The sequence below is a fragment of the Poecilia mexicana genome, unplaced genomic scaffold (assembly GCF_051168715.1).
Source record: "Poecilia mexicana isolate PSO_F unplaced genomic scaffold, ASM5116871v1 scaffold_5, whole genome shotgun sequence".
NCBI lineage: Eukaryota > Metazoa > Chordata > Actinopteri > Cyprinodontiformes > Poeciliidae > Poecilia > Poecilia mexicana.
Window position 1 is genome coordinate 948,751 of NW_028263374.1, and position 15,492 is coordinate 964,242.

At 39.0% G+C, this 15,492-nt stretch overlaps 1 protein-coding gene across 1 annotated transcript in view; it reads left to right on the top strand.

The window, feature by feature from the left end:
- Positions 1-15,492, top strand: part of LOC106908855 (contactin-4-like) — a 69,138-nt gene that overhangs the window by 21,065 nt on the left and 32,581 nt on the right. The window contains exons 5-9 of the mRNA XM_088005959.1: positions 1,993-2,196; positions 10,759-10,861; positions 11,047-11,231; positions 14,523-14,609; positions 15,159-15,309. Of these exons, the coding sequence (XP_087862085.1) occupies positions 1,993-2,196; positions 10,759-10,861; positions 11,047-11,231; positions 14,523-14,609; positions 15,159-15,309 (730 nt within the window). The remainder of the gene's footprint in view (positions 1-1,992; positions 2,197-10,758; positions 10,862-11,046; positions 11,232-14,522; positions 14,610-15,158; positions 15,310-15,492) is intronic.

Genomic DNA, 15,492 nt, shown 5'->3' on the forward strand with positions numbered 1-15,492 from the left:
CATCTCTTCTTTCCTTTCTTCACTGCGACATGTGTGATGTTTAGAATGAAAGTGGAAATGCTTTTTACCAAAGAATTCACTCAACTTTCTAATATTTTGTCCCAACATCATAGTTGAATTAATATAATTTTAGATTTTCTAGCAGAAAGGAGTGCATTCTTTACAGTAAATTAAAAAAAAAATCATAGAAATAGTATCTCTGATACAGGATATCTGATTTCTGAGTTTAGATTACGTTTACACAGGACTTCTGTCTGGAACTTGTCAGATTCTTCAGATGTTGATCTGGGAAAATGTTCCACATTTGGCTGGAACCACCAAGGCATGTCTAATCCGCCTGTCACAATTAGCAATTAATCAATTAATCGATTAATCATATGATCAATTAAAATGAGCGCAATAATTTCCACTCTGATTATAAATATTTTTGAAAGAGGCATCATGATCCACTTTATTTATGGTTTTGTTTGCAAGTGGTTCTTGTTTTCTTTCTATTTATTATTTTTGGTTGTATTTTTATTTTGGATACTTAAAATATCTTCCAGTTCCAGTGTGTTCTTTACAAAATGAAAGGTGATTGGTGTTTGAGAGGGCAAACTTGCATTACTCTTCTATTATCAATATATTACTTGAGAATCGTCTATAAAAACAATGTTATCATGTATCGCAATAATTACTGGTACAATTTATTATCCAGCAAAATGAGTTATTGTGACAGGCCTGGCTGTAGTTGTCAGGGTGTCTCTGCATGTGGTCACTTTTTCTAAGGTCTGACTCTCCCTGTTCTCTGTACCTGGTGATGTCAGTCTGTAAGGCATTGCAAATTGTGAGAAGGAAAAAAAAAGAGACTTCTTTCAGATTATGGATTGCATTAACAAGTGCTACACTCGTATATAAATAGTTATTTTGTAACTTTTGGGGCAGAGTGTGTCAGTGTTTTTCCATGGGAGCACAGAACAAAGGAATGAAGGTTGTGATGGATCAAATCACAGACCGGAGTTTGGACGTCATGGTTACTTTAATGTCCAAAAGCACAGAAGATGTAGAAAACACTGGGACAGGGGAAGGATGACAGAATAATCAAAATACAAATTATGAAACCCAAAACATCCCAGAACCATGACAACGAACCATGAAAAACCTCGAGACAAAATCTGTTTTTCAAGGGAAACCTGGCCAACAGGCGCCCCTGTTGGCCAGGGGCGCCTGCAAGCAAAACAATGAAAGGTACTTACAGTTAAAATATCTTAAAAGTATAAGTCAAACTGGTCTATGAAGGACTTTGAGATTTAGTAGAGAACATTATCAAACATTGAATGAAGCACTTGAATATTTTTACATTTTAACTAGCATTTTTAATAATAATAAAAAAGAAAATACAATTTCAAGGTTGAGTCCAGTGTTCCTGTGTTGTTAATTCTGTCATTTATTGTCACAGGTCAAATATATTGCATTTTGATCTTTCTGTGTTATTTTTACTTTATTATGAAAGACTTTTTATGCCCTTTAATATCAAGTGTGAAATATATAATCTAATCTCATCTGTTATTAAAATCCCGTGGATATCATCTTTACCTAAACAAGCTTAAAGCTGTCTGAGAATATAAATCCACCTCTTTGACTGCTCACAGTTGGAATAGCAGATATTTTATAGGACTCAGTGGATACCCACTTGCTAATATTTGTTCATTTTTATTTAGTATTTGGAAGTGTGACTTACACGGACTTTGCGACTTCCTCAATTGGCAATGCTAAAACTACATGCAGACTACAGATCTGAAGCAGAAAACTGAAATCACTGTTCACAACTTTTCTTTCTGTTTGCTGATCGGCCCGATAGAAAATTTACTGGTGAAATTCAAGCAAAGCTGAGAAAGCCCAAATTGTACTTTTTCAAATGCAAGATTTGAAAAATAACATATCCATCTCGAGATGTTTTTGTTTGATTGCTCTCGTCGTCACTTTTAGTGTTGTTCTTCTCGTTGTCTACAGAGATCAAGTATTCCTGGGTTTTCAATGGCAACCGTAACTTCCTCCAGCAGGATGCACGCCGTTTCATCTCCCAGCGGACCGGCAACTTGTACGTCGCCAAAGTGGAAGCTTTGGATGCCGGGAATTACACATGTGTAGTGAGAAACATGATGACTAACGCCACGGTGTTCAGCTCTCCAACCCCGGTGGTGGTGCGGGGTGACGGTAAGCCCTGACGCTGCGCCATCCGGTTACTCAGCCTGCTGAACCGACACCCAGAGGAGATAAATGGTTTGTCTGGAACGTGATGCTATTTTTCTCTTCAGCGGGGGTGTTAACACATCGGAAATATCTCGTATGGTGGCATGGTTATGTGTGCGGGACACACTCCGTCTCCACATATTTACATAACTAGACCGCATGCACAGTAAACAGGCTGACACCAACACAAATATCTACAACCCAGCTCTGGGCTTCTTGCTTCCACTGCAACCTGTATGCAATACAAACTCATCCATCCATTAACATGTTGTGTGCTAACCACGCCTTCAAACAGCTGCAGTGCAAAAACACAAAATCTTCCCATGTTTTTTTTGTCTGGTTTCTACTGCAAATAAATGATTACACTAGAAATAAGAAAACTAACTTACAAATAACTTTTCAGCTAAACATAAAAGCTTGTTTTAAGACAATAATTCTTGAATATAATTTTTTTTAAAAAGACTGGTTCAAAAAATTTTTAATAATATGTCTATTTTTTAACTTGTTTTGAGAAGTGTATTTTTTGCAGTGGGAAGTGTTATATATATTCATAACTATCTTTTTTTTCACATTTTCTTGGAATTATGTGACAGACCAACACAGTGGTGCTGAACTGTGAAGTGGGAGGAGTTTGTAAAGTTTTGATTGAACTTTTTTCTAAATCCTGAAATGTGTGCATTTGTATTCAGTCTTTTAAATACCCATAAATAAAATCTAGTACAAACAACTACTTTCTGAATAAGTGAACAAGCTAATAGTGTGAAATTTGGAAAATCTGTTCACTGGATAACAGAAGAATATTTTAATTTTGTTGATAGAAAGCAGCGAAAATGTTCACATAAGTCATAAAGGAGACACATGTAACCTAAATTACATTCTAGGACTATTAGGATTATTAAAGAAATAATCCAAGTTAGAGTCAATCCAAGTGATTCTTAAAACTAGGTTTGTCTGCTGGAGGAGGTGGCAAATTTGTAGAACACAGAGACAACTAGATGGTGCAAAATTGGTGAATTGTATTAATATTTACAATATATACAAGTTAGTCCACAATTTAAAGTCTAGAAGGGTTCCTTAAACCAAGGAAGTCAAGTCTTTGTTGATGATGAAAGGAAAAAAAACAAAAATAATAATAATCCAGTTCCATCAGTGAAGATTGTTGGGCTGAATCTCCAACCAATTCGGAAGAGTTTCCTCAGATGATAGAAGGTGTTGTATTTCCGGATCCGCTAAACGGTTAGCTCGCCAGTCTGGTCAGCAGGATGCCAGACAATCCTTGTAATAATATAATACAAAATAAATAAAAATAATATATAATAATAAAACAATTTATATTGCTATTTTCACCCTGTGGTTTGTACTATAAAGTATCTATTTTTTACTCAGCTTAACCAATTCTGATGATTTTGTCTTCAAAAATCGCTGGATTTTCGCATTTTCCCATTCAAATGCTAAGAAGCGAAGCCGGTGAGGCAGCAGGAAGCTGAGTCTCACCTGGGATTGCGCAACCTCTCGCTAACTGCACTGGCTGCCACTCTATGGGAGCATGTTCGTCCTCAGGCACGTGCAGAGGGGGGGGTTGGGGGTGCTTGAGCACCTGCCCTTTTTTGCTCCTTGCCCAAAAGTGCCCTTTTGGTCTTTTTTTTTTTTTTTTGTATTATTATTTTCAAAGCCCTCTTCTGACACATAATAACATGTACTAAAATTATTTTATTTTATTTTATTTTTTTGTACAACATAATAAGCCTTTCGGTCACCTTGTTACCTTTGACCTTTTGCCCGTGACGCATGACGCAGTTGCCTCTCGCGCTGTGAGATAAGGCGGCTAACTGGAGCTCAGCATAGCAAACGATCCAGATCATATGTCTATGTTCCAGATTACAGAACAGTTTTTGGTGAAATATATATATGAAAAAACGTTTTTGGTGAATAAAGTGGAGTAGACTTGCTACTTGTCAGATGACGGAAAAAGTTTAAGTATCGTTTCTGCTTCAGCTTTGAGTAGCGGCTTAAGCAGAGAGGTAATGAAATACAACAGACACTGACAGGCCTCTGCGTCTGCTTTACTCTGAAGAACTACTGAGGGGAGGAGACAGCCAGGTGAGGAAAAACTGTTCTTATCTATCGATTCAGTATTTTTATCATACAGACATTAGGCTGCTGTTGTTGTGCTATTAGCTAGCTGCTAGCTAACGACTTTGTTTGCAAAGCTAGATAACAAAAAGCTTCTTCCCTGTGTACGAGGCACATCGCCCATCCAAAACCGATCATCTCCATAATGGATAAATGTCCGATCTTCTAATTTCCTTTGCTGCATAATGTACATTGCATTTATTCTGGCGTTAGGTAAATGTATCTTGAAAGAGAATAGCACTTAAATAAAAGTCCAACAAGGATATTCATTTAGAATTAAAAATAACTCACCCTGAATTACCATGATAGATATAATGTATGTCATTAATGAAGGGGAAAAAACTCAACCCAGACTTTAAGTTTAGGGTCTGGTTCGCAGAGTTTGTAGTTAAATTTTTTCCTCAATTATTCAATGGTGAAAAATAAACTAACCTCAGTTAAGTAAAATAAAATTTTAATCAAAACTTTTGGAATTGTAATGATTTCTTTTTTAAAAACAAATTATTTTGTTTAAAAAACTTTTTTTTAATTAAATAACTAATTTTTGTCTTGTGAACTTAAAAAGTTATTTGCCAAACATAAACTTTTATTTGCACACATCAGAAATCTTGTTGTGATTTTGGGTCCTGCCCATGACGTCATGTGAGAATCACAAGCAAAACTTTGAGTCAAACAAAAACTTAGAATATCAAGAAAAGATTTCTGACATGCACAAATAAGTTTGTTTTGCAAAAAAAAAATTCACTTCATGAGACAAATGTGTGATTTAAATGTTTAAAAAGGTTTTTAAGCAAAACTCAGTAGGCTTTTTCCATAATGACATGCATTAACAATTCAATTTTTTCTTTTTTTTTTTTTCTTTTTTTCTGCAGTTCCACCTTAAAGTTTGATGCAGCTCTGCTTTCCTGAATGGACCATCTTCATCCCCACTGCAGTAAACATGCAGCTCTTTTTTTATAGATTACAGTTCACTAAAAGGTTGCATTGTGCCCTTGTTTATATTTTTAATAGTGTAATTCTGTAAAGACAACATATGTAAATCAGAGCTAAACCACCAGCTCTGATTTACATATCTTGCTAAATTGCGGGTTTGAATATCGCAATACTTTCTTATAACAAAATAGACCTGCAGAAAGAAATTACTAATAAAATATCTTACATATGCATAGTTGTATGCTCTGTATAGAGATTTACCTTAGCTTTGATTGTATATTTCACAATTTTGTAATTTATCATTGTTTATTAAACTCTGAAAGCTGAGAGGCTTTGTTAATATTCTGTCCTAGAATGCGGGGAGATGTGCCCTTTTTTTTTCTTTTGAGCACCTGCCCTATTAGTGGTCTCTGCACGGCCCTGTTCGTCCTGTCTGTACGCCAGTAATAAAATGGCTAAAAAACATTTAATATATGGACTGATTTTCCATAATTTCGCATATGTATATAATGTACAGTGTTTTTTGTCACTAACTGTGTATGTATCGTGTTTTGTGTGAGGAGGAGCGATCAGAAACGGCAGAAAACAGATTCCAGGGGAGGCAGGCAGTTCTCTTGCCTCATGTCAGGGGGCGCTCATGATCCCAGATATTGTGACTCCACAACTGCAAAGTAAGACACAGTGAGCTAACTATGGAGCTAGCCACACAGTAAATAAGTAAAGTACAGCGATATATTTGTTTTCTCCTCTCTTCCGACGTCAACATGAAAGACTACATTTCTACACTTAAACAGTTTTCTAAAGTAGATTTTCAGTTGAAGCAGGAGATAATAACTAAAGGAAGACCAACACCGGAGCTGAAAGTTTTGCTTCGAGAGTTTGACGATTCTCAAACGGAGTAGAAAAGACATGCCAAGGATAGACTTGGCTTTGGATGAACGGATGTTTTTGTGCAGAATTAGCGGTGCATGGATTTCATTGATACATAAAGGTAAGACAGCAATAAGATGTTTTTTTAATGAAATGTGCGTTTTGTGGGCTACAGTTTGTATGTCTAAATAATTCAGTAAAGTAGAAGCGGTAGCTAATCTACCACAGTAATTATTTATTAATTAAACGTTAAGCCTAAAACATACTACAACAACAGACTGGATGTTCTGTTCTGTGTGCAAAATTCTTGAATGTTTTTTGGTGTTAAATCCTAAAACATGAAGTGGCATTGTTGTCGGTTGCTATGGCAACGAATCTGCGTAGCTTGGCGAATACAGATAACTGCTGTGGATCATAGCACAAAATCAGTACCTACATTTCTAAGTTTCACTGAGTTAACGCGGCTATGGATGGCATGTAAAAGATTAGTCTTTTTGCCCTCAAGCATTGTATGCTTGCGCGAAATTTCCGTACGTCCAATAACATGCATGGTGTCTAAGTCTTAAGTCAGTGCCTCACCAGCAGTGAACCTCACCGCACGTCACTGGTTTACATAATAATTAAATGCAACTTATGCAAATTCAATTTCTTTTTTACACAACAGTAGTGTTTTATACCGGTAAGCATTTCAATTTGAACATGCCTTAGATCGGTGTATAACCAACTCAACGAGCTGGGAAGGCTAATGCTAGCATGCTAGCTCCCAAACACAACACTCACCAGTTCCCTCTTGACAAACCGTGATCGCTACAACGTTTGGTCGAATGCTCACACGTCTGCAAGTTAACAGAGGCACACGATTGAAGGATGCACACTAGACATTTGATAACTGCTTGGGAAACAGACCACAAGCCTACCTGCATACCAGAGTTCGACAGCGTCTCCTACCTAGGGTGCCGATTAGCAGCCATATAAGCGGTAGCTGTCAACATAGACATAATATAAGGATGGACGCTTCATGGACCGCTCTCGCGTATTGTCGCTGACGAGATTTAGGGCGGCCATCTTGGAGCGGTCCACCACTCCACTCAGCGTTATGTGTTTAGCAGCACAATGACGTATCAGCGCATTTAATCGATCATAGCACGCTTTTTTGTTACTGGAAACCATATTCAAACATCTATCAAAGCAACATTTATAAACAATTGTATTTTTTAAGTATGTTTTTAATACATAGTTCATCATATTTAAATATGCTTAGTGGCTATAACAATAGAATAGGAATGGAATATTCTGATATTGATGTATGAAGAGCATATTACAAAGCACACAGCCGTTCATAATTTATTTAATAAATTCTGGCCGCCCAGGAACAGGCCCTAAACACCAGAGCAATAGAGGCTCAGATCTACCACACCAGACAAGACCCAAGGTGTAGGTTGTGCAAGGAGGCCTCTGAGACAGTCCAGCACATAACAGCAGGGTGCAAGATGCTGGCAGGGAAAGCATACATGGAACGACATAACCAAGTGGCGGGCATAGTGTACAGGAACATCTGTGCCGAATATGGACTGGAAGCCCCGAGGTCAAAGTGGAGACCACCCGCGGAGGGTGAGAAGGGAATTTTTTATATATAAAATTCCCTTCTCACCCTCCGTGGGTGGTCTCTTTCATCCTCTGAGCTCGGGTCCTCTACCAGAGGCCTGGGAGCTTCAGGTTCTCCTCCAGTATCTTGGCTGTGCCTAGAACTGCACATTTCTGGACTGAGATGTCTGATGTTGTTCCTGGGATCTGTTTGAGCCACTGCTCCAGTTTGGGGGTGACTGCCCCGAGGGCCCCGATGACCACAGGCACCACTGTGGTCTTCACCTTCCAGGCCTTCTCCAGTTCCTCTCTGAGGCCCTGGTATTTCTCCAGTTTCTCGTGCTCCTTTTTCCTGATGTTGTGGTCACTTGGTATTGCTACATCCACCACAAAGGCTTTCCTCTGTTCTTTATCCACCACCACAATGTCCGGTTGGTTCGCCATTACCATCTTGTCTGTCTGGATCTGGAAGTCCCACAGGATCTTAGCTCGGTCATTCTCCACCACCTTTGGGGATGTTCCCCACTTCGATCTCGGGGCTTCCAGTCCATATTCAGCACAGATGTTCCTGTACACTATGCCCACCACTTGGTTATGTCGTTCCATGTAGGCTGTCCCTGCCAGCATCTTGCACCCTGTTGTTATGTGCTAGACTGTCTCAGAGGCCTCCTTGCACAACCTACACCTTGGGTCTGGTGTGGTAGATCTGAGCCTCTATTGCTCTGGTGTTTAGGGCCTGTTCCTGTGCAGCCAGGATGAGGGCCTCTGTATATATATATATATATGTTTTTCAGCCGACGAGTCCAAAACCCGATGTGAGATTCATCCGTGCTGCAGTGAATCCGTCTCTCTTTATAGATATCTCCCTCTTCTTCCTCACATCGTGTCTTTAGGAAATTTTCAAAACAAAAACGGAAGATTTAGGATGTATCTTACTTTGACAGAGTGAAAGAATATAAATAATAGTCTTTACCACCTGTGTAAACTTTGCCAGTGAATGTTATAGCACTGTAGCTAATATTAGCTGGTATCTCGCTGGTGGACATAAATACAGTAAAGTAATATTCTAATCACAATATATACACAATAATATGTCCATCTTACTTGTGAAATGTTGTCTGTGGAGCCCTCACATCAATAATCCATAGATCTGAACAACAATATCCCTCAGTGCTGAGGCATCTTCTGCTGTTTTGATTGAGCAAAGTAGGAGGGTATACCGCTCCAAGATGGCCGTCGTATTTCCTGCGCCGGAACGGCCAATGCGGGGTCTACTCTTATATTATGTCTATGGCTGTCAATTTAGGACGCTGACGTGCAGCGGTCACATGACTTTAAAACCGTGCGAGAACAATGTTGTTCTCGCCGGTTTGTATTGAATAAATTAAGGAAAGGAGGATTTTTAATTAAATTTTTAAATAAAATAAATAAAACTAAATTTTACAAAATGGAAAATAAAATAAAACTGAATCTAATATGGAAAAATTATCCTGGTTACACACAGAAAGCACATGGACGGTTCTATAAGGGGGTCCATAAGGGGCCGGTTCCCTGTAGAACTGAGCTTGGTCCCTGTTATGGCCCCTGTACTTAAGAGACCAAATCAGTTTCTTTAGTTGGTTTTATTTTTTTACCTTGATAATTTAAATGGATTAAAAATGAAGGTCCTGCATTTCCTGGGACCCCAGGAAGATTAAGATCAACCACTCCACTAATATAGCTTCAGCCATATTAGTTTCATCTGCTAAAGCTCCAGAGCCACAAGTGACTCTGTTGCTCACTTAATATCCTGTTTTGTTGTGCTCTTTTGTTTAATTTTTGTGTTCTCTCATAAACTCTGGTCAAACGTTCTACAGCAGTGGTCCCCAAACTACGGCCCAAGGGCCAGATCCGGCCCGCTTCCACATTTGGTCCGGCCCCTGATCCATACCAGAGAGTATTTAGATTTTTTTTTTCATATACTGTATTTTCCAGACTATAAGCCGCTACTTTTTTCCTAAGCTTTGAACCATGCAGCTTATAGCCCGGTGCGGCTTATATGTGGATTTTTCTTCAACCACCAGGTGGCTCTCTTAGCAGGAAGTGAATCATTGGAAGTCAAAATTGGAAATAAAAGAAGGAAGCGCCCATTAAAACAGAATTAGGTTTTAATAGGGAATTGAAATTTGAGAATGTTGTTGATCAGTTAAATAGCAATGAGGGGAAAAAGAAGATTTTTCGTTTTTTAAATAATACTGGGATCATTATGAGAATTTGAAGTATAGATATTAGGATCCAATAGATGGCAGTAGTGCAACAATAATGGATGCAAGCTGCCATTGAAATCTAAAGAAGAAGAAGAAAGCGCCTATTTTCATTTAGCACATGCTAGTAGCAGACATGACAGATCAGCACTTTTACTGTTACACTTACCGTTCGGAAGCTATCGTAATCAGTTCAGTTAAATCTAAACTTGGCAACGTTTTCTTTTTCAACCGTAATAAATGTGATATTCAATTGACCTGTTATGACTCAAATGTTGAGTGTCTGCCCCCCTCTGCTGTGTGCTGCATCATTGTGGAAAACCTAGAGCGGCAGAGATATCTGCGCCTTATAGTCCGGAAAATATTTATTTCATAAATAGTGTTATTTACTGGATTTTTTCTGTGAAGAACCCAGAGAGAGTTATTTGAGTGTGCTTTCTGGAAAACAATAAAGTTTTACATTTAGGCACTCCTGCAATCGTCACACTTTTTCTGTTACAAACTGACTCTGGCCCCCCACCAGAGAAGGGAAAAGTTATGTGGCCCTCGCAGGAAAAAGTTTGGGGACCCCTGCTCTACAGCTTAAGTAAAGCCTAATGAGTGGCTCTACACAATGAAGTTCTACTTCAGTTTATCTTTCTCGTAAGTCAACAAACACAAATATTTGTCGTTAAGGTTTTAACATTGCAAAATGTGAAAAATTAAAGGAGTATTCAAAGAACTTCAGGGACGTATCGTGTTCTGACTTCTGTCCCTCTGGTAGTGGTGATGGGTGAATATGAGCCCAAGATCGAGGTTCAGTTTCCTGACACCCTTTACGTTTCCAAAGGATCGTCAGTGAAGCTGGAATGCTTCGCCCTAGGAAAGTAAGTGTCACACATACGCATGCACGCACACACACACACACACACACACACGCACACGCACACGCACACACACACACAAAACAGGAGATGGGTTTGAAGGAGCAGAAAGCAAACATACACAGTGACTTCAGCTTTTATGGTCAGTGTGACCTTGCATGTGAGTGTGTGTGTTTCCACCTCGGCAGCCCCGTGCCATCCATCTCCTGGAGGAGAGCCGATGGAAACCCACTCCCTGGGAAGATTAAGATCAACCACTCCACCGGAGATCTGGAAATTCCATATTTTCGTCCAGAGGATGCCGGTGTGTACGAGTGTGTTGCTGAGAACAGCAGAGGGAGGAATGTTGCCAGAGGGCAGCTGATATTCCAGAGTAAGAAAGATGGATGTTTTTCACATTTTGTTTGTCACATTACAGCTTTCTTTTCATCTCTATTTAAAATCCCCACATTTTGTAGGACTAATAGTAACTGGATGTATTTTGAGGACTGTCTTTTTTAACTCACAAGATTCTTAACCGATAGAATTTTTCTATTGGTTAAGAAGTTTATCTGCATAGCCCATTTTGACAGCAAAGCAGTTCAAAGTGCTTTACATCATAAAAGTACAAAAATAAGAAGTCATAAAAACATCACACAAGCACCAGTTTAGGAACATTTTGTCAAGTGTCATCATCAAAATCATAGATACACATCAAATACGTTGGAGAATGTTGATACATTTCAAAATAAACTACATGGAAGGACTACCTGATGTTTTATTCCTGGATGAAACAGTCTATGACATCTCCTATCAGTTATACTTAAACTACGTAGTTTATGTTCAAAGCTAAGCACTTAATACAGTGATTCCCAAACTTTTTCCTCCTGGGCCCCCCCAGTGGATTACAATAGGGAGAGTTAGACTTTGGTCTTCTGATTGAAACAATGTGTGTGACTGAGGGGGGTGGGCGTAGTAGAGAGACTCTTAGAGACTCCCTGTTATACTCTTCCACCCACCCACCCCTCACACAGTGTTCGTCGTTTTTTTTTTTTTTTTTCTTCCATTCATCCATCCCGCGCCCCACAGTTTGGGAACCTCTGACTTAATATATTAAAAAAGAATTTTGTGCTATTCTTTGACATCACTCTATTTAGATTTCTGTTGCCAGAAATTATTTATTTGTGTTATTGTTTGTCCCTTTGGGATTAACAAAGTATTTTTGAATTTGAATTGTAAAATATTTCTGTGAAGTACACTATACTTCAGATAGACAGAATCCGGACCACAAGGATTTTTTCAACATCTAGTTGTGGAAAATTATACAACAGTTTAACAATAGAAAACAATGGCATAAGAATTAATAATGGAGTTACACAGTTTGTATAATTTATTATAGTGATGTGCAATATTACAAAATCATTGCCTAGGTTATTGCTTGGGTAAGATTAAATAGGTGTAATTTTTTTATCATAGTTTTTATTGAGCATAGACATCTGTTGAATAGAGGTGTCTCATTTATATTTAAATTGATTTCTATTTACATATCCGAAATAAAATCAATCATTCTCTCCCCATAAATGTTAATGCTCATAAACTGGAATTTCTCTCATAAAGTATAAATTACTTGCATTTAAACTTTAAGTTCTGCTTTACACAGAGTGTTGAGCTCCTTGTCCATGCCCTGTCATTATATGCCAACTCTAGCATACCCCTGAGGCAGAGCTGCCAGTGACTACATTAAAAGCTCTGCTAACGGTCCCAGCAGCGCCAGCGGCTCTGGTCTGCAATCAGTCAAAGACAACTCCTGTAATTCATTCCTTTTATTGGACGCTATTCTGTGTCTGTTAAGTCATTAAATCCGGTCTATACAGTAGACACTAGGAAAGGAGCCACAGAGTGAAGCTCTATTTTGCACTGGATAAGCATTATCTGGCCTTGCGACAGCCTGGCGACCTGTCCAGGAAGTACCCCGCCTCTCGCCCTGAACGTTAGCTGGAGAGGCACCAGCAACCCTCTCGACACCACTAAGGGACAAGGGTGTATAGGAAATGGATGGATGGATAAGCATTGTTTGGGAATCCCATGTCATAAATAAGTTTCTTCCTAGCGTCTTCTTTCTGTGTGATGCAATTGCACTGGACACTTGAATCCTGAGATTTTGCTGAAATTTACAAACGTTTCCCAGATACGATGTTGGTGCATTTTTTTGCGTCAACTCCAGGAATGACGCGAGTTGATGTTAAAAGTTCTTTTCAGGCTATGGCCATAGCTTGGTGCTGGGCAACATGCCTGCACACGCTAATACCCAAGAGCGAACAATGGAAGAAAACTCGAGTACCTTGAGAGAATCAATGCATGTACAGGGACAACATGTGAATTCTATGTTATGCAATTCCACCAGATTCTCATCTCCCTTTAGTGTTTGATCTGAGATTTCTCCTACTGATTCTGCTTTCTCCAGTTGAATTTCAACCAGACCATTTAAACAGAAGGAGGAATTCTGAATGATGATGTTGACTTTCTGAGCTGTTTTAGAATTGTAGTCTGCCCATGTTGGGTTGTAGTCTCAGCAATGGCAGCGGAGGAAGTGAACAACGTTGTTCAGTCTTGTTTGACCACTCTTCCAAAAATTGAGCAAGTATAGTAGGAGTAGGAGGACTGTAGAAGACCTTTTACTGCTGACAAAGATGCAGTGGGGTTGTTTACAGTGCATGCAATTTCTGGTAAGTTTTATCAAGTGCCTTACATACATCACAGCTAAACATTAGTGATTGGATAAATCACTAACGTCCAAGCAATAATTTCTCTGTAGCTGAGTGTTTCGTCCCCCTGTAAGAAGCAAGGCTTGTTTTTGCCAGGCTGGCACAGACCAGGACACTCTTGTTGCAGGGCAACTATGCAAACTCCCACCCAGCGCCACCCCATCTCATGTTTCATTTCTACACTGACTTCAACTTTCTCTGTAGACAGTAGAAGCACATCGCCTCTTAAGCTATTTTTTGATTGAAACATTTGTGTTTGGAAAGTAAAACAAACAAATAAAAGCATCATATCGATACATCTTCATATGAACACATTATGTTTTCCTAACTGTATTTGGATTCAACCACATTCATGGCAAAACTGAAGAACAGAAACAGTCATTAAGTCAAGATTATGATTGAGTCAGTCATCAAGTGTGTGTGAACATTTGCTCTGAAACTCTGTTTATTATTATATGCTCATTGTATTTTAATTCCTGTAATCACTGTCTCTTAATTCTTGCGGTGCTCATGCCCCATGCTCCAGAGACTGTGGCTGAAAATTAGACTATTTGGCTAAGCTGGTATATTTACACAAATGTTTTTTAATGTGCACCATCTTTACATTATATTTTAGATTTTAAACAAATTAACCATTTTTGAAGCAGAACAAATGTAACAGACTGAACATTTCTCATGCTTTTCTTATAATTGTTCCAGCATTAATAACTGCATAATAATTCTTTGCAACGATTTGTTTTTTGTCTACAACAGTAAAATAATTTCTGTGATTCATCCTGCTTCTCTCCCTCACAACCACCATCAATATGTTATTTTCAAAACAACATTATCGTTTATCACAATATCTGATAGGACAATGTATTGTTAGTAAAATTTGTTATCGTGACAGGTCTCGTCTCATTCATCTGTTTTCTCCTCAGATGTTGAACATCTTCAGTGGACCCAGATCCTGAAAGATGCACATATGGCCATTGATGCCAACCTGCAGTGGGAATGTAAAGCCATTGGTAAACCTAAACCTAAATATCGATGGTTAAAGAATGGTCAACCACTGACAGCAAGGGTAAGACACAAAGCAGAAAGTAATAGCTTCTTCTAATAAAAAGATTGTTTCTCTTGTCAGTAATGCTGAAAAAAATGTGTCACAGCTGCAGCTCCTGGTGTGTTTTTTTCAGGAAAGAGTTCATGTTGAAGCTGGTAGACTGACCATATCCACAATCCGTTTGTCAGACTCAGGGATGTATCAGTGTGTGGCAGAGAATGAATATGGATCACTGTATGCCAGCGCTGAGCTCAAGGTTGTAGGTAGGTTTCATTCACTGTGATCAACTAGCGTTGACAATAGAATGACAAAAATAGAATAAATAAGCTCGTCACAGAGCCCTGGCCTTTGCTTCCAAAAAAAAAAATTATAATCAATTCAAACAAGCAGCCAATCTGGTGGTAAAATGAAATGTCTATAATTGCCAGTGACACACTTGACATTTTGGCTGACAGCCGGTCGTTGTCCCTCTACAAAGCGAGACAAATGGCTTCAACACGGGTCTCTTCCTTAGCTTCGCCGCCTGACTTTACCCAGCGGCCCGTGAAAAAATCCACGGTGATCCATAGAGGGGGAGAGGTGGTCTTAGAGTGCCGGCCCAACGCGTCCCCCAGGGCCACCATCTCCTGGTGGAGAGGAGGCGAGCTCCTGAGGACTGGCAAGAGGTAGGTTAACATCAGCGCCGCAGCACCGAACACTGACAAGTTTTATCATTTAGACCCATTTTTATATAGATCTATCCACAAGGGTGGTCTATCAATATCAAAAAGGGAAAAAAAAAAAAAAAACACTTATGGATGTTTCCCTCTACTTTGACATGCAGTGAGTGTTGGTTTTAAGGTGTTTTC